The sequence below is a fragment of the Carettochelys insculpta genome, chromosome 23 (assembly GCF_033958435.1).
Source record: "Carettochelys insculpta isolate YL-2023 chromosome 23, ASM3395843v1, whole genome shotgun sequence".
Taxonomy (NCBI): domain Eukaryota; kingdom Metazoa; phylum Chordata; order Testudines; family Carettochelyidae; genus Carettochelys; species Carettochelys insculpta.
Genome location: NC_134159.1, coordinates 2,991,320 through 3,008,985, shown reverse-complemented (window position 1 = coordinate 3,008,985; position 17,666 = coordinate 2,991,320). Strand labels below are relative to the sequence as shown.

The following is a 17,666-nucleotide window of genomic DNA, read 5'->3' as shown; positions in this document are numbered from 1 at the left end:
CAGAGTAACTAGTGAGGGGGTACATTGGCCATGTGATCCCCTACCCTCACCCTGGGGAAAGGCTGGGACATCCCCCTCCCCCCACCCCAGGTCGTGCCACTCCCCCTCACTTGCTCTGCTTGCACCCTGCCTCTTTCCCCACCCTCTAACCCTGAGCAACGTGGCCTGGGGAATTAGTGTGGCCAGGGAACTGGCCCCACTGCACTCACTGTCAGGAGCAGGAGAAGCAGAGCAACATGGCCCCAGCTTGCTCTGCATCTCCTGCCACATCACTCCGCTTGCAGTGGATGAAATGAGGGGACCAGTGCTGCTCCATCCCCAGAGAAGGAAGAGACAGGGTGGGAGGAGAGCAAGGGTAGGGCGAGATCACAAGAGCAGCGTGAAGTACGGCTTCAGTGCTCCACTGACGGAGCAGGGGCGCTAGATGCCAGCCCCTCGCACTAGTCATCCTGGACACAGAGACTCTGACCCCACCAGCTGCTGGCTGGCCCCTTGCACCTCCCATCCACAGCACTTGAGGGAGCACATGCCCACTTGCACCACTCCACGTGTCACTCCCATGAAGCCCCTAGCATCCCAGCCAAGTGTCTTAAACAGGGCTCCCTTTCCCCACTGCACCAGCTAAACCAGCACCAGTGGCTCATAAAGCAGAGAATGGCGACCACCAAGGGCGCTGGGCTTGGTACACACAACGAACTGGGACCTGGTTAACCCATAGGTCTGTGCGCCACGGGTCGGGGAGCACGTGCCGTATCTCGGGGTACGGGGGGTGCTGGGTCGGACGGGGGGTGCCGTGGGTCTGGGTGCACGTGCCATGCCTCCCGGCAGGCGGTGGGTGCTGGGGGTCCGGGAGCACGTGCTATGCCTCCCTGCGGACAGGGCGGGCGGGGGGTGCCGGGGGTCCGGGAGCACGTGCCATCTCTCGGGGTACGGGGGGTGTGGGGTCGGACGGGGGGGTGCTGGGGGTCCGGGAGCACGTGCCATCTCTCGGGGTACGGGGGGTGTGGGGTCGGACGGGGGGGTGCCGTGGGTCCGGGTGCACGTGCTATGCCTCCCTGCGGACGGGGCGGGCGGGGGGTGCTGGGGGTTCGGGAGCATTTGCCATCTCTCGGGGTACGGGGGGTGTGGGGTCGGACGGGGGGGTGGCGTGGGTCCGGGTGCACGTGCCATGCCTCCCTGCGGACGGGGCGGGCGGGGGGTGCTGGGAGCACGCGCCACCTCTCGGGGTGCGGCGGGCAGGGTACATGCATCACGCCCCGTGACCGCCGCGGCCTCGAAGGCAGATAAAAGCGGCTGCCATGGGCGGAGCGCAAGGAGCCGGGCCGTGCTGCCGCCGCGCCGCCCGCGGCCTGTGAGGAAGGATCCGGCCGGGCCGCAGAATCCCGCGCGGCTCCGGGGCTGCCCGGCCGAGCCTGGGGCTCCGCAACGCGGCCGCCCGTTTCCATGGTTACCTGGCTGGGGAGCGGCGCGGCGGCAGCAGGAACAATAAAGCTTCAACAACAGCCGCCCCTCCCCGCCCCCACTGAGCCGAGCCCGGCTGCGCGCCGCCATGTTGAAGCCACAGGTCCCCCGCCTGGCACCTGTATCACGTGGCGAGAGCGGGTCCGGAGAGAGACCCGGTGCGCTGGCGGGCGTGTTGGTCACATGACTGCACGCCGGCTCTCAGGCCACGTGACACGGGAGCCGCGCAGGCGGCGGCTTCGCTCACGTGACAAGAAAACCTTCACAGGCTTCCCGCCATGAGCTCGTGGGGGATTTCCGCTGCTGCGGGCCGGGCTCCCCCCGCCCCCTTGAGCTGAGAGGCCTTGCTGGGGCGGGGGTGTGGGCTCTGCCCCCTCGCCACTCGCCCCCGTGCTCTGGCTCGGACCTGCCTGTCTCCTCCCTGCGGCGTGTGACACACGTGGTGCCTCAAGGATGTTTTGTATTTTTGTAATTTTTTCCTTTCCTACCGACGGGATATTCTGGGGGGCGCCAGATCGTTGCTTAATGGCAGGAGAAGTCGAGACCCGAGGAGGTGAAGCTTTCAGGCTATAAAACAGAGAGACGGGGGTGCCCGGGCAGGGGGTGGTTTTTAGTTGGGGAGCAGCTTTGGTTGGTGGGAGAGATCAGCCCCTTTGAGTGCCACAGACCTGGAGAAGAGCTCTGTGGAGTTCCAAAGCTTGTCTCTTTCGCCAGCCACGTTTCACCTTGCCCACCTTGGATGGTTCTCATCCTGGTACCAACGTGCCTGCAACAAAACAGCAAAAACCACCCTGTGTCAAGATATACCTAATAAATACGCTAACACAAGACATGACTTGTTGATTTAACTATTCATTCAACAACCCATTTGTAACAAACGCAATTCAAAAGTTTTTATCACTGAACATTGGCTCTAACAAGTTCTTAAGCAGCATTTTCTTGCTTTCCCTAGCCATAAATTTCAATTTCGGTGATTGCTTATTCCATGGAAGTTGTGGATTCTCAGATGGCTGGTGAGGTCTATCCTTAAACCACCAGTTTTATTACATGGAGGAAAGATGTTTGCAAGTATGGCAGGAGGTTGTTGATGATGGCTGGAATCCAGTCTCTCCTTCCTACACTTCTTTTCCTCTTCAGATTGTGAGTGGGCAACTTCAAAACGCTGGGGACAATTGCATAGTACTTTGTGTTTTGAGCAATCTGGGTGAGTGGTTCCAACTCTCAATATCAATACTGTACTTCAAGTTATCCTTCAGGAAAGGATCCTATCAGCACCCGCTGCCTTGTTATTCTTCAACAAAACAGGACCTGTTTTGGCAGGTGATGGTTGGGCCTCTGGAAAACATGACCAGTCCAGCTGAGTTGCTGAGGAATGATCTTTGTATTGATACTGGCGGTCTTTGCCTCTTACAGAACGCTAAAGTTGGTGCATTTGTCTTCCCATTTTATCTTCAAGATCTTGCAGAGACAGCATTGGTGATGCCACCCCAGGACTTTCAAGTGACGCCCGTAGGTTGTTCAGGCTTGAGACCCATACAACAAAGTTGTGAGAAGGACTGTTTGATGAACAAAAAGGTTGGTGTTTTTTTGAATGTCTTGATTTTCAAAAACGCTGTGCCATAGATGAGCGAAGGCTGCACTGGCACAGCTTAGACGGTATTGGATTTTTGCATCAATATCTGCCTTTGATGAGAGATGACTGCCAAGGTGGAGGAAATGATCAACATTCTCCAGTACTTCTCCATTGATTTTAATAGATGGAGCGTGCGGTACCTAATTTGGAGAGGGCTGATGAAGCACTTTGGTCTAATTGATGTTGAGCATGAGACCAAGACAGGTGTAAGCACTTGCAAACACACTCAGGATAGCTTGAAGATCTTTCTCAGAGTGGGCAAAAACTGCTTTATCACTAGCATACTGAAGTTCCACAACAGAGGTGGTGGAAATCTTATTCTTAATTTTTAGCCTGCTAAGTCTGAACCACTTTCCATCCATTTTGTAAATTATTTCAATGCCAGCTGGGAGCTTCCCAGCAATTATGTAGAGACAGGCAGTAATAAAAACCGCAAACATGGTAAGGGCAATGATATAGCCCCGTTTGTTATTTGAAAGATTCACTCTGGGGGCCAGTGCTACTCAGAACAGTTGATTTCATGTGGACATGAAATAACTTCAGGACACTGATATATTTATCAGGACATCCAATCTTTAAAAGTACAATACAGAGGGTATGAAGTGAGTCTGTGCTCACGAAAGCTCATGCTCAAAACTTTTCTGTTAGTCTATAAGGTGCCAGAGGACCCTTCGTTGCTGTTACAGATCCAGACTAACACGGCTACCCCTCCGATACTTGAATCCAGTGGGTACAGTGATTCACTGAATCAAAGGCTTTAGTTAGATCAATGAAAGCTATATGCAGCAGTCAGTTTTGCTCCCAACACTTTTCTTGCAGCTGCCATGCTGGAAAGACCATATCTGCAGTTCCACAACATGACTGGAAACCATTCTGTGATTCTAGTAAAATTTTTTCTGACAAGGGCAGGTGAGTTGCAAGGCTCTATGCCACAACTTTGCCTGCAGTGGCAAGGAGAGCGATAGAACAGTAGTTTCCACAGCCCACTTTATCCCTTTTCTTGAAGAAGGTGACAAGCAGGGCATCCCTCATTGCACTGGTTATCTCCTCCTTTATCCATATTTTAACGATGGAAAGTTGCTGAATTAGCTCTGGTCCACCATCATTAAATATTTCAGTGGGGTTCCATCTGGACCTGCTGTCTTGTTGTTCTTCATTTGCTTAAAGGCATTGTGTGTCTCATGTAAATTGGGAGGATCTCCAAGTTCCTCCCCAGGAGGTCACTGGGGAATTGCTCAAGCATTTCATCTGCAATCATAGAGTTGTTAAGATCTTCAAAATGGTCTTTCCAGTGAAAATTGATGGCTTTGTTGTCCTTTGTTCCATCCCTAGAGTCAAGGGGATTCATGCTCTTGAGTTCTCTGGTCTTACTTTGGACTTCTGCCCTCACTTTGGCATTGGCTTCCCTCTTTGTATTACAATTTATGTCATTCTGCCAAGCTCAAAATCCCATTTCTTCTCACTGATGAGTTGCTCAATTTCAGTATATTCTTGTCAAACCAGTCCTGACGTTTTCTGGTTTGGTAGCCTATGGTTTCCTCACAGGCATTGATTACTGCTTTCAGCTGGCTCCAGTGTTCCTCAATTTCTTCTGGAAACTCTGGTGGAACTGTTTCTTTTAAGATGCTTGGAAGTGGTCAAGGTTAATGGGGTTCTTCAAATCTTGAACATTCAGCTTGCACCTGACCTGCTTCTTATGCAGCCTTCATTTGGGGGCAATCTTAATTTTCATTGTGGCTCAAATGAGGCGATGATTAGGCTAACAATCCTCAACACTTGTCATTGCTCTTGTAAGAAGTATGTTAATGCGATCTCGAACATAAACTATGGCATAGTCAAGAAGATACCAGTGCTTTGACCATGAATGTCTCCAACATGTTTTGAATTTGTCATTTTGTTGGAAAAGAGCGTTTGCGATGATAAATTCATGTTTGGCACAATTGGTGAAGAGCAGAATTCCATTTGGGTTACTTCTGCCAAATTTCTTTCCTGATTGTTCCTTTCTGCAGGTCTGAGTCTTGTCCCACACATGCACTGAAATCTCCCAGAAGGATTATCTTATCATATCTTATCTTATCTAAACAATAAAATGGTTTCCAGCGGAGAGTGGAAATTTTCCTGTACATCATCAGCACCCAGCGGTGGTGCATAGGTGCTCACAATAGGTGCCTATTGGCTTTTAATGAGCCTCGTTCTGCATGTCATGAGTTGCATATCGATGCCAATTGGTACCTGGAGGAAGGAGGTTGAGTGCAGAGAGCTCAGGTAGCACACGAGCTTACAGGCTTGTTCTTTATAGCAAAGCCCACTCCATGCTCTCGAGGTTCACCCAAATGCTTTCCCTTCCAGAAGTATGTGTATCCTCCTTTCTCCTCTCTCACCTGTCCATCAGCTCTTCTAGTTTCAGACAAGGCAGTGATATCAGTATTAAACAGACACAGTTTGCAAGCAATGATGGCTGTATGTCACTCTGGTCAGTCCCTGTTTGAGTTGTCCATCAGGCTGGTTATGTATGTTCCAAATTCCAAAATTACAAAGTTTCTTACATTTTTGACTGCTGGAATGGTGAACATGCTGGATGCAGCTATCCAGACAAGAGGAACAGAGGTGAGTCTATTTTAGGGCAGTTTTTCTAGCCTTCTCCCCATGTGGGGTGAGTAGAATGGATCCTGAAAAGGACTTCTCAGTCATGGGGGTAGCTGCCAGAGTGCTCAACCTGCTTCATTCCTTGCACATGATGGTTGAATCATACACTGACCGCCTGTGTGGCGGTCTGTGACTAGGAAGTTTTGGATCTCACTGTCCTGTTCCCATCGCCATTCGCCTATTGGCACTGGACTTTTACTTGTGCAAGAACTGTCTTCCCAAAACTGGAAGATGCCTGTGCAGGACTTCTTTTAGAGAGGGGAGACTGGTGCACAACAGATAGAAGGCTTGAAACCAATGGCAGGGACACCACGATGATTGGAAATCCTCTGTCAGCTGCAGCCCTCATCAGCCTTCACAGCCGTTATAACAACGCACAACAGTTTCACCTCCATTGTGCAGTTATCCTCCATCTGCTTTGCCGTTGAGGACTTTTTGGATCACACTTTCTCCAGAACCTCACCCTTGAGCGTTCTGCCATGGGTGACTCGAAGATAGCACCTGATTCCAGGCAGCATCATTCTTGGGGCCATTGAAACTTGCACACCTCTCCACCATTACAAAGTGCTGATCCGCAGAGAGGATGGAAATTATTACAGGTGGAAATATGTTTGTGGATGTGAATGTGTGAAATCAATAGCTAATTTCTAACTTATCTGCAAAACAAAAACAAAAAGAAAACCCTACTGATTTCAGGTTCCTAAATGCCCCCTGGACTCACAGTAAAAAGTTGCCCCCCGACACGCACCCACAAAAATACATCTGTAATTGTACCTCTGCTGAGCCAAGTAGCCAGCAGGGATGTGAGAGAGCTGTGGGTTCTGGCAAGAGGCCAATCCTGTGTAATAGGGTAAAGACCTCCTAGAGCTGCATAACAAGCACCAGGCACCATAAATTGCAGCCCCAGTGCACAAGTAAGAGTAGTAATATGCCATACACCCTGCCATGCTTACTTCTGCTCTGCTGCTGGCATTGGCGTTTCCTTCAGAGCTGAGCACCTGGCCAACACACACTGGGGTCATGTTGCCCTGCCAGTGCTTAACTTCTGGTCGGGCTGGGCTCTGCGCCTCTTCCAATACAAATTAAACACTTGGAGGTGGCAGCAAAGCCCAGAGGTGATGAGGTGGCAGAAGCCCAAGGAACCCGTGCGAGCAGGGAAACCCCTCCCAGAGTGCCCCAGGTGCATGCCCCTGAGCAGCCCCCTGCACTGCCGGCCCCACCCCTTCCCTGCTAACCCCGCCATACTTACCCCCTCACTGACCAGTCCAGGGAGATTACCTGGGGAAGGGCATGGCAGCAACAGCAAGTCTGCCCTTGTGTTCCCCCCTCCCGTCCCCACCACACACACACTCACCGTGCAGGTGGCTGGGAGCACAGACCCCTTCCTGCTGCTGCAGAAAAGCAGGGCTCAGCGGGCCAGGGAGCTGCAATGGTGCACAGCAGGCTGCTGCTTGTGACACTTGGTGTGTGTGTGGCGGGGGGGAAGTAGTGGGAGAGGAGGTGACCTCCTGCTACAGCCTCTGCCTGCCCCTGCAGACTGCACCCTTCCCCACTCCCATCCAGTTTTCCCTAGTGCTGGCCCTTCTGACTGAGTTATTTCAAGGATGCAGTTTCCTGCCTTCAGTGCAATTCCCATCAGAAACAGATTGCCTGAGCTCCAGCGTCCCCTTTAGGCTGAGCAATTGGAGAGATCCAGATGCCATCCAGATGATTAGCAGAGCACCCACAGCCAGAAACCTGGGTTTTTACCAGTGGTGCACCCGTGTCTTGGTGCACCTACCAACATTTATTCTGCATATAGATGGAAAGACCTCAAGGGAACACTGCTACACATACCTCTTTGCTTTGTCAGCAGCTCATTCTGTGGACACCTATTTTATTCTAGAGATAAAAAGTACTACAGTGAAAATATATTAAAAACAATAAACCCTCATGCATGGTAATAAACTTACCTGGGCTCATCCTAATCCTAGCATGGATTCTGGCAAAAAATAGTATTTCTGTATCCCTTATCAAGGAGATTCCTTGTCATTACAAGTGCAGAGCTTCAGCTCAGAACACAGTCTTATGGGATCTCAGTAGGCCCAGTCCTTCCAGCCCTCCCCTACGGGTAGGAGCCTCCAATGGAAGAGTGGCTCTATCTCTTTGCTGGATGAGGAAGGTCTCGAGTCAGCTGAAAACCAGGCTTTTTCATAGAATCATAGAATTCAAGGGGTGGAAGGGACTTCTGGAGGTCATCTAGTCCAGCCCCCTGCTTCAAACAGGATCAACCCCAACTAAGTCATCCCAGCCAGGACCTTGTCAAGCCTGGTCTTAAACACCTCTAGGGATGGAGAATCCACTACCTCTCTAAGTAATGCATTCCAGTGCTTCACCACCCTCCTGGTGAATTAGTTTTCCCTGATATCCAACCTACTCCTCTCCTTCTGTAACTTCAGACCGTTGCTCCTTGTTCTGCCATCTGTCACCACTGAGAACAGTTTCTCTGCATCCTCTTTAGAGCTCCCCTTCAGGAAGTTGAAGGCTGCTATTAAATCACCCCTCACTCTTCTCTTCTGTAAACTAAACAAGCCCAAATCCCTCAGCCTCTCCTCAGAAGTCATGGGCTCCAGTCCCTTAATCATTTTTGTTGCCCTCTGCTGAACCTGCTCCAGCAAATCCACATCCTTTTATACTGGTGGGCCCACAACTGGACACAATATTCCAGATGTGGCCTCACCAGTGTCAAACAGAGAGGAATAACCACTCTCTAGATCTGCTCGCAAATTCCTCCTAATGCATCCTAAAATGCGGTTAGCCTTCTTGACTACAAGGGCACACTGTTTACTCATATCCAGCTTTTCATCCACCATAACTCCTAAGTCCCTTTCTGCCGTATTGCTGCTGAGCCAGTGATTCCCCAGCCTATAACAATGCTTGGGATTTTTTCATCCCAGGTTCAGGACTCTATACGTTCTTCTTGTTGAACCGCATCATACTTCTTTTGGCCCAGTCCTCCAATTCATTCAGGTCACTCTGGATCCTATCTCGACACTCCAACAAATCTGCCTCTTCCCCTAGCTTTAGTGTCGTTTGCAAACTTGCTGAGGGTGCAATTTTTTATATTAAAAAAATCGTTATTTTGTCTCTTGGTCCCTGGAGAATCCATCTGGAGCAAGTGTATGTGCACCTCTTCAGAAGGACGGCTTCAGAGTACTGATAAGACAGGAGTTATATTAACATCTCCATACATTATAATTCTATAATAACACACATGCAAGTGCATGGTTAATACAATGGACCCCAAAGGTATTAAACTTAATTCAATAAGGTCTAACTTCATTAATTAATGTTCATCAGGATATTGTAGAAAATTGTCAATCTGTCACAGAGAGTCCATAATTGACTTGCGGAGGGTGTGGGTAGTGGGAGCTGAGGGCTAGAATTAATGGATGAGCTGGAGAACGAGCAGCTCTGGTACTCTGGGAATTAGACTTTGTGAGGCATGCTGGACAGGCAGAATGAATGGGGAGGGAACAGAGGGCCGGCAGACATGGACTTGGGAAGTGCCTAATTAATTGTTGTGGGGCAGAACTAGTGGGGTGACAGGTGGGGTTGGGCAGGCACACAGAATTAATAAATCAGGATTTGGGGTTTGGGGAGAAGCTGGAAGCCCTGCAACCTACGCCAGCAGCAAGGGTACTTCCAGTGAGCCAGAAGCGCCTCAGAGCTAGGAATGAGCCAGGGGAGATCAAAATTTAAAAGACAGAACCCACCCCGCCACACACAAACACAGACAAACTGGTTTTAAAATACCTCATGGTTTTGGGTCCAATCTTGTGATTTCTTTTTTTCTAGCCTGATTCATAATTTTTGAGCTTTAGGGGTTGGAGATACCATACACATGTCCCTCAGACACACATTCTCCACCCAAACGGTCCTTTTTGCCCCATTTCCTTGAGAGTGAAGGGGACACAAAGGGCTTCATAAAGGGCTCTCAGGCATTGTTCTTAGGCATCCTGCTGCCTCATGGAACTCAGCCCTGAGCGAGGGTCCCTGCACAATGCATTGGGAGAAATGGGTGCTTAGGAATGGGATGGAGAGAAGCCAGCAAACTAAGTGGTGAACTGGCTAAGCTAGCCAATAGGAAATGCCGAGGAGAGACCTAGGTGCTTAATGGGAGGCAAAGGGTTCCCAGCTACAGACTCTCTTCTGGACCTAGGTACCTAAAGCCATAGGAGCCTCTTCTCACAAAAAAGACAAGGGAGACCCCAGCTTGTGAGAGCCAAAAGAAAGGGCACTCCCTTAAGTGGGGAGGCCTGTGTTCAAGTCTCTGCTCCAAAGATCGGCGTAGGTGTATTTTGAAAACAGTTCTCCCGTATGCTAGCCAGCCTCATGCTTTCCTGCTTGGCTTGTGTGGGTCTGGCATGCTTGGAGCACAGCTTCCAGACTGGGCCCTGCACTAAGAGTCGCTCAGCAGAATCGGGGTTTAGGCAGCTTTGCGCATTCTTAGGAACAGAAACTTTAGGGTTAGGCAACAGGTTGAAAGCCCGATCCTTTTGAAGTCAATGGAAGTTTCCCCACTGGTTTCAGCCTAGGCAGGCTTTCAATCTTGGGGCTAGATTTACAAGGTTAGAGGAAAATGCCTGAGCATATCATCTCTTGTCCCTCCATTACCTCTCCTTTACTTACACTACATCAATGACATCTTTATCATTAGGACCCATGGTAAAGAGACTCTGGAAGAATTCCACAGAAATTTTAACGAGCCTTGACCATTCACCATGAGAGATCCATTTCCTGGACACCACAGTACAAATTGCTGGTGGCCAAATCAATATCACTCTCTACCAGAAATCCACTGACCGCTACACTTACCTACATGCCTCCATTTTCCACCCAGGACATGTCACACGATCCATCATTTATAGTCAAGCCCTGAGATACAACTGCATCTGCTCTGATCCTACTGATAGAGACCAAAAATTTCAAGATCTCTACCAAGCATTTGTAAAACTTAATTATGCATGGGGATTAAAAAAAGCCCAGACTGACAGGGCCAGACGCATGCCCAGAAACCAGCTATTTCAAGATAGGCCCAAGAAGGCCAATAACAGAACATCACACACCTATAGCCCCCAGCTCAAAGACAGACACACACCTATAGCTCCCAGACACACACCTATAGCCTCCAGCTCAAACACCTCCAGTGCATTATCAACAACCTACAATCTATACTGGAACATGATGCTATATTATGAGAGGCTCTGGGTGAGAGGCCTGTTCTCTCCTACAGACAATCATCTAACCTGAGGAAAATTTTCAATAGCAACCACAGGCCATACCACAGTTATACTAATCCTGGAACTTTTCCGTGCAACAAACCGTGTTGCCAACTTTGGCCACGCATTTATTCTGGAGACAACATCACTGGACCTAGCCACATTTATTACAGGATCAGGGGCTCATACTTCTGTAGCTCAACCTATGTTATATATGCCAGCAATGCCCCTCTGCTATGTATATTGGACAGACTGGACAATCACTTCACCAAAGAATGAGTGGACACAAAGCAGACATTAGGAATCTGAATACACGTAAACCTGTTAGTGAGTATTTCAATGGAGTGGGCCATACAGTTAAAGACCTGCGAATATGCATCTTAAAACAAAAATACTTTAACACCAGATTACAAAGGGAAACATCTGCACTAGAGTTTATGCTCCAATTTAATACTTTGCTATTTGACCTCAATAGAGATAGCAATTACCGTACACATTACAAAGACAGCTTCCCCATCTTTGATATTAGTAGTGATCTCAGTCAAGTCACTTAATAAACACTTCCAGTCAATAATTTTCTCTCCCCTCTTCCCACTTTTCACCCCCCACTTCTGTCTTATGTACTTGATTTGTCAGTTTTCAGTATCTGATTTTTAATTTTTTTGTTTGCATCTCTCTGCTATATAATCAGCTTGCCAATTTGCTTTCGGCACTATTTCCAGCACAGCTCTATCTCCAGATCTGAAGAAGTGGGTCTGCCTCATGAAAGCTCATCACCTAATAAATTATTTTCTTAGTCTTTAAAGTGCTACATGACTGCTTTTTTGTTTCCTCTGGGGAAAGCCTGGGTTCAGCTGCACTGCCTGGAGAGAACACGCAAATTTGCTGTTTCTAACAGGCCAATGAATAGGGTAATTCTCTGTCTGCTGGAGGGATGGTTGAAGTCACACTGACTCCGGAAGGAGGGCTGCTGCCCACAGAAGGTAAAGGTTCTTGCAGAGCTCCTGTGTAAGGGGAGATGTGGACTTTTTTGTTCATTCTGGAAGAAGAGGACTCTTAGTTTAACTGGAAAGGTAAAGTACCCAAACGAGTGAAAACTGAGGCATGATGGCATCAGGGAGGAAGGACAGACTGGGCAAATCCTTCGCCAAACAATAAATGGACACCGAGCAGACATCAAGAACTCAATACACATAAGCCGGTCAGTGAACACTTCAATGGAGTGGGCCGTTCGTTAGAAGACCTGAGAATTTGTGTCCTAGAGCAGAGAGAATTTAAAAACAGATTACAGTGAGAAATTGGTGAATTGGAATTCGTATTCAAATTTGACACATTAACACGTGGTACGAACAAAGACATCAATTACCTCACACACTACAAGGATTGCTTCTCTTCCTTTGATGCTTGTGATTAGCTCAGGCAGGACACTTAACATCCCCCACCCATCCCTCCAACCCCCTTCTTCAGTCCTATGTACTTGATTTATCAGTTTTTATTGCATTTTTTGGGTCTTCTGTACTTATAAATGTCAGTCTATATCGGAAATGAGATTGATCTGATGAAATGGGTCTGTCCCATGAAAGCTCATCACTGAATAAATCATTTTGTTAGTCTTTAAAGTGCTCCACTTCTGCTGCTTTGTTCCATATACTATATATTAAGGAGCTGGACAAGCCCTGACCTTGCTCCCTGGCCAGCTAGGGCAACTGCACTTGAGGGCCAAATTAAAAGTTCTGGTGGTTTGGACATGGCCCACAGGCTGTGGTTTGCCCTCTCTTGGCCTATGTTCTTTGTTTCTAGATGTATGACCTTATGTTTGAGGGTATTAAACCACAAATGATTTGCTTGCATCTATTTTGCTGAATGGTACACGTTGCTCTGTATCAGTGTCCTGTCCTCGTTAGGTACTACTCCCCCAGTCTGCATGTCATACGCAAACTTATCCAGTGATGATTTTGTAGTTTCTTCCAGGTCGTTGATAAAAATGCAGGATAAATACAGTTAAATGGTACAGGGCCAAGGACTGATGACTACAGGATGCTACTAGGAACCCATCTGCTCAGTGACGATTCCCCATTTCCATGTGGAGATCTGTCATTTAATCAGGTTTTACTCCTTATAATGCGTGCCATGTTTACCTGAGATTATTCTAGTCTTCTAATCAAAATATTACGTACTGCCAAGTTAATTATCTTACATCAGCCCTACTACATTTATTGACAAAATTTGTAATCTCATCAAACAATGAAATCAAGTTAGTTTAAGAAGATTCATATTTTATAAACTCATGTTGATTGGCATTAATTATATTACTCTCCATCACTTTTTTATTAATCAATTCCCATATCAGCCAGTCAATTTTTTTGCCTAGCACTGATTTCAGGCTGACTGACGTAAAATTACCCAGGTCACCTTTTTAAATTTGGGCACAACATTAGCTTCCTTCCATCCCTCTGGAGTTCCTTCCACATTCCAGTAGATATTGAAAATCAGCGTCAGTGGTCTAGTATCAGAGAGGTAGCTGTGTTCGTCTGTATCTTCCAAAACAACAAGAAGTCCTGTGGTACCTTATAGACTAATAGATATTTTGGAGCATAAGCTTTTGTGGACAAAGACCCACTTCGTCAGATGCAAAGTGGGTCTTCGCCCATGAAAGCTTATGCTCCTAAATATCTGTTAGTCTGTAAGGTGCTACAGGACTTCTTGTTATCAATGGCCTAGAGTGCTCTTCATCCAGCTCCCGGAAGCAAATTATCCAGATCTGCTCATTGTAAAAAGTCTACCTTTAATAGCTGCTCTTTTAATGCCACCCACAATTTGCGTAGTGGGGGTGCTGAGAACCATTGAACCAAATTGTAAACCCTGTCTATGATGGAAGTCGCTTCAAGCCAGGAGGTGCTGTAGCCCCCCAGCACCACTAGTGCAAGCCCCTATGTCCTTCGTTTTCCTTTGAGTTGACACCAGCATATATTCCGACAGTCTCCCAAAACTGTGGACTTGTCTAGCCATGTCTGTAGTGGGGCAGGACTTGTTCTTGTGTGGGTTGCCCCTCTGCTGGCTATCTGAGGTAGTGCTAATCCAGCCTCCCTTGGCTCCGTATCACAGCCTGTTGGCCGGAGTTGGATCTCTGTGTGCGTGTAGTCTCACAACCTCACATTCAGCCTTTTAGCCTCATTTCTTGTCCATAGTTAATGTTAGTACAAAAAAGAAGCTGTATATAATGTAGTGTTAGCAGTAGTGCTCTCTGGTGATCTGCTCACTGGGGTGTTAGAAGAACGACGCGTCCTACCTGTGAATTGGACAGTGATCCCAACAGAAGCCCTGACATGTGGTGCTTGCTCTCCCTGGGCAAAGCCCCCTAGAAGAGTGTGGTATGATCTCCAGATCACTGAAAAACAGAACTCACGGGCAGGGGCTCTTCACCTCAGACAGCACCTGCTTGAACAGGCCACCTGGTACCAAGGCCCTTCTTGGGCTACAGATTATCCTCAGGCTTGGAAAGCGCTGTTGTGATTTGGTTCGGGGCAGGTGCCTCCCCAGCGAGGTGCAGGAGCAGTTCTCCAGCATGAGCACCAAAGAAGAGGTATTTTTTCCAAAACAAACCAACCAGAACTGCAAACAGTACTCAAAATGTGGGTATACCATGGACTTACGCTGTTCAGTTAGGATAGTTTTTGTCTTCTTCTCTGCCCCCTTCCTCAAGGTTCCTCATATTCGCTTGGCTTTTATGGCTGCCACCACACATTAAGCAGATTTTTTAAGAGAGCTCTCCACAGTAACTCCAAGATCACTTGCTTGAGCAGGAAGAGCTAATTTAGGTCCCATCATTCTGTATGGACAGTTGGGATTATGTTTTCCAATTCACATTACTTTTGCATTTACCAACACTGGATTTCATCTGCCATTTTGCCGCCCACTCACCTATTTAGTGAGAGCCTTTTGGAAGTTTCACACTCAGCTTTGGATTTAACTATTTAGAGTAATTTAGTATCATCTGCAAAGCTTGCCACTTCACTGTCTTCCCCCTTTTCCAGATCATCTAATATATAGTATCTACTCTTTCTATATCTACTCCATCATTCCTAAATCTCCCTGCTTCTCTAGATTTAGTGGAGTAGCTCTCTGCCCACCTTGAGGTGCTCTGTCCCCCTACTATGGCTAGACTTTGCATAGGGGGAAGAAGTGAATGCTATGAACACAAGGAGCATTACCCATTGGGGCAACAGCCTGTAGGGAGGGCTGCAGGGGACTGGGAACAATACCCAGGCAAGCCAGGGGACACTTGTTCAAGGGAACCTGCAGTGCCTGGAGGGATGCTAAGGGAGGAGGGAAAGGCAGGCAGAGGATGCCTCCTCACTGCAAGGAGGAAGAGGGCATGGTGCATACATTTGTCTGTGCATCCAATGGGAAACTCACAAACATGGGTGGGGGGCTTAGTTCAGAGTTAGACCATCAGAAGATGGGTCCACAATGAGCCGTGACATTTTAAACCGACCTGCTGTGCAGGTCCCTCTCTGGAGTCTCTGGACCCGTCACAGGAGTTTGGAACGTGCAGGGTAATGCCAGATACTTGCCTGCTGCTCCAGGCTGGGGGCTTTTAGTCTGCCTAGCTAAGGAACGGGGGTCGGGGTGGGGGTGAGGTGCAGCGGGGAGGCAATGTTCAGGGAAGCCATTCATAGGTGTGTGTTTGCCAGTTGACCACTAGGTGCCACTATTGTATCACACAAAGTAGTAAAATGGGCCACAATGTGCCCAGACCCATTTTACTGCCATCCGTGGGGCAGGCTTAGGTCTGACAGATAGGTCTGAACTGGTTGTGATGAAACCAGAACCTTTGTCCCTAAGCTCTTACCTGAAATCTAAGCTAGATACTTTGCTGCAGCGCACAGGCGGCTGGTGACACCTTCCTTGGGGGACGTAGCCTGCTCTCTGGTCGCCATGCAGTGGTGGTTCCTGTCCTGCAGGGCAGGGCTCACATCTCTTTGCTGTGACTTGTTGACTTTTGCCACTGACAGATTCAGAGGAGCACATCACAGCATCCTTGAGTGCAGAGCCTTCCCTGGGACATCCCCCTGCCCAGTGCAGCTGGCCAAGGGGCCTCAGCATTTCACCCCGTCCCCGGGAACAACCGGATCCCCACCACTTCAGGAGCTACCCTGTTCCCATGGGACTCCCCTCCCCAGTCTCCTCAGGGTCCCCCTCCTACCACAAGAGCAGGCAGTGCCCTTCCCCAGTGGCACCGTTCCTCCCCGCTTCCTGGCCCTCGCCGGCTTTTTGTGCTGAGCTTGGAATGAGCCTATGCAGTCAGGCAAGATGAAGTCTACTTGGGGGTGCTGAACCTGCTCTCATCCTAGTCCCCTGTCCCTGGTTTGCTGGATTCCAGCCAGGCCTGTGACGCATGGGGGATCCTGTATCATTCCTGACCCTTTTCCCGGTCCTAGCGGTTCAGATAATCTCCAAGGTTTTGATAAACACAGAAAGCATAAAGCCAGAGAGCCGCTACTGTGTCCGGTTTTTAATGAGAACACAGACCCAGCTCAGAGGCTGAGTTTTTCAAAAAGGCTTATTTCAGACTGGATCACTTCTGGAATGGCTGTCTCTCACTCAGGTCTCTCCCATCTCACTCACAACTTGAATACACGTCTCACAATAGGTGGTGATTTTCGTAAAGCCCCAGCTCCTGGACTCCTGTGGTTCTGTGAGAATTGGAATTTTTATTGTCCCCGTGCGGTTTTTCCTCCAGCTCCAAGTGCACCATGAAGACTCAGGAATGAGAAAGCCAATGAAAAGAACCTCACATGCATGACTTGTTGAGGTCTCATGATGTGTAATCCAGTCTCAAGATTTTAGTGGGGCATAGGCAGGATGTTTGAATGCTCGGGGCTGCCCCAGCCACCTCCAGCTTTGAGCTTTGGTCTGCTGTTCTGCTGGGACAAATAAGCATTTCACCCACAGAGGCCTTGGTCACTGCCACATTCGGCCAGCTCATCGCATGATGGGATTGTCTACAAGGGAGCTGGGTAGAAGTCCCAGCTTAGTAGACTTGACTGGATGCTGAAAATAGTGGTGCTGCTTCAGATCAAACAATGGAAGGGCTGGTCTCCTGGGTACGATTCTGTCTGAGACCTACGTATGGTTTGTCCCTAGCTCCATTATAGATCCACTGCTGGTTTTTTTCGCGCAGCAGCTTGATCAGAGCTAGTGAGGGTATGTCTCCTTCTGCTAGGAGTCACACCCTCTGCTCAAAGCGTGTGCACTAAGGCTATGTCTGTATTAGACATGGAAGGCGACTGCAGATATGTGATGTTAGCTACACCAGTTCCACAGCTAAAATCAACGTTATCTACAGTCAACTTCCATGTCTGTCTCTACAGGGGAAGGTCAACAGGAGCTTTTCTCCCTTTGACCTTCCTTATTCCTTGCCTCTTGTGAGGAGCACAGGGGTCAGCTTTGACCCCTGAGAGCTTGATTTTGTGCACGCCATGAAATCAACCCCCTGAGCATGTTGATCGTCTGCTGTAGCACAGACTAAACCTAGGTGAGGCTCTGTGGGATTTTGCTGGGCCCAGCTTGCCCAATCCCATCTGCATCTGGCAACACCCCCTGTGCACCACTGGGGGGCACTGTTGGAGTTTGAACAAACTGGGTATTTCTCTTCTTTTGTG

General features: G+C 48.7%; 2 protein-coding genes across 6 annotated transcripts in view; one reads left to right on the top strand and one right to left on the bottom strand.

Annotated features, from left to right (window-relative positions):
* ZBTB40 (zinc finger and BTB domain containing 40) overlaps nt 1–1,573 on the bottom strand; it is a 55,202-nt gene extending 53,629 nt beyond the window's left edge. For all 4 annotated transcript variants that reach the window (XM_074975771.1, XM_074975772.1, XM_074975774.1 and 1 more), the window contains exon 1: nt 1,452–1,573. The gene's annotated coding sequence lies outside the window, so the exon portion shown is untranslated. The remainder of the gene's footprint in view (nt 1–1,451) is intronic.
* A 186-nt stretch (nt 1,574–1,759) lies between these two features.
* LOC142001060 (uncharacterized) overlaps nt 1,760–17,666 on the top strand; it is a 117,139-nt gene continuing 101,232 nt past the window's right edge. For both annotated transcript variants that reach the window (XM_074975914.1, XM_074975913.1), the window contains exons 1-2: nt 1,760–2,014; nt 2,918–3,036. In XM_074975914.1, coding sequence (XP_074832015.1) covers nt 1,915–2,014; nt 2,918–3,036 — 219 coding nt within the window. In that variant the 5' untranslated portion in view covers nt 1,760–1,914. The remainder of the gene's footprint in view (nt 2,015–2,917; nt 3,037–17,666) is intronic.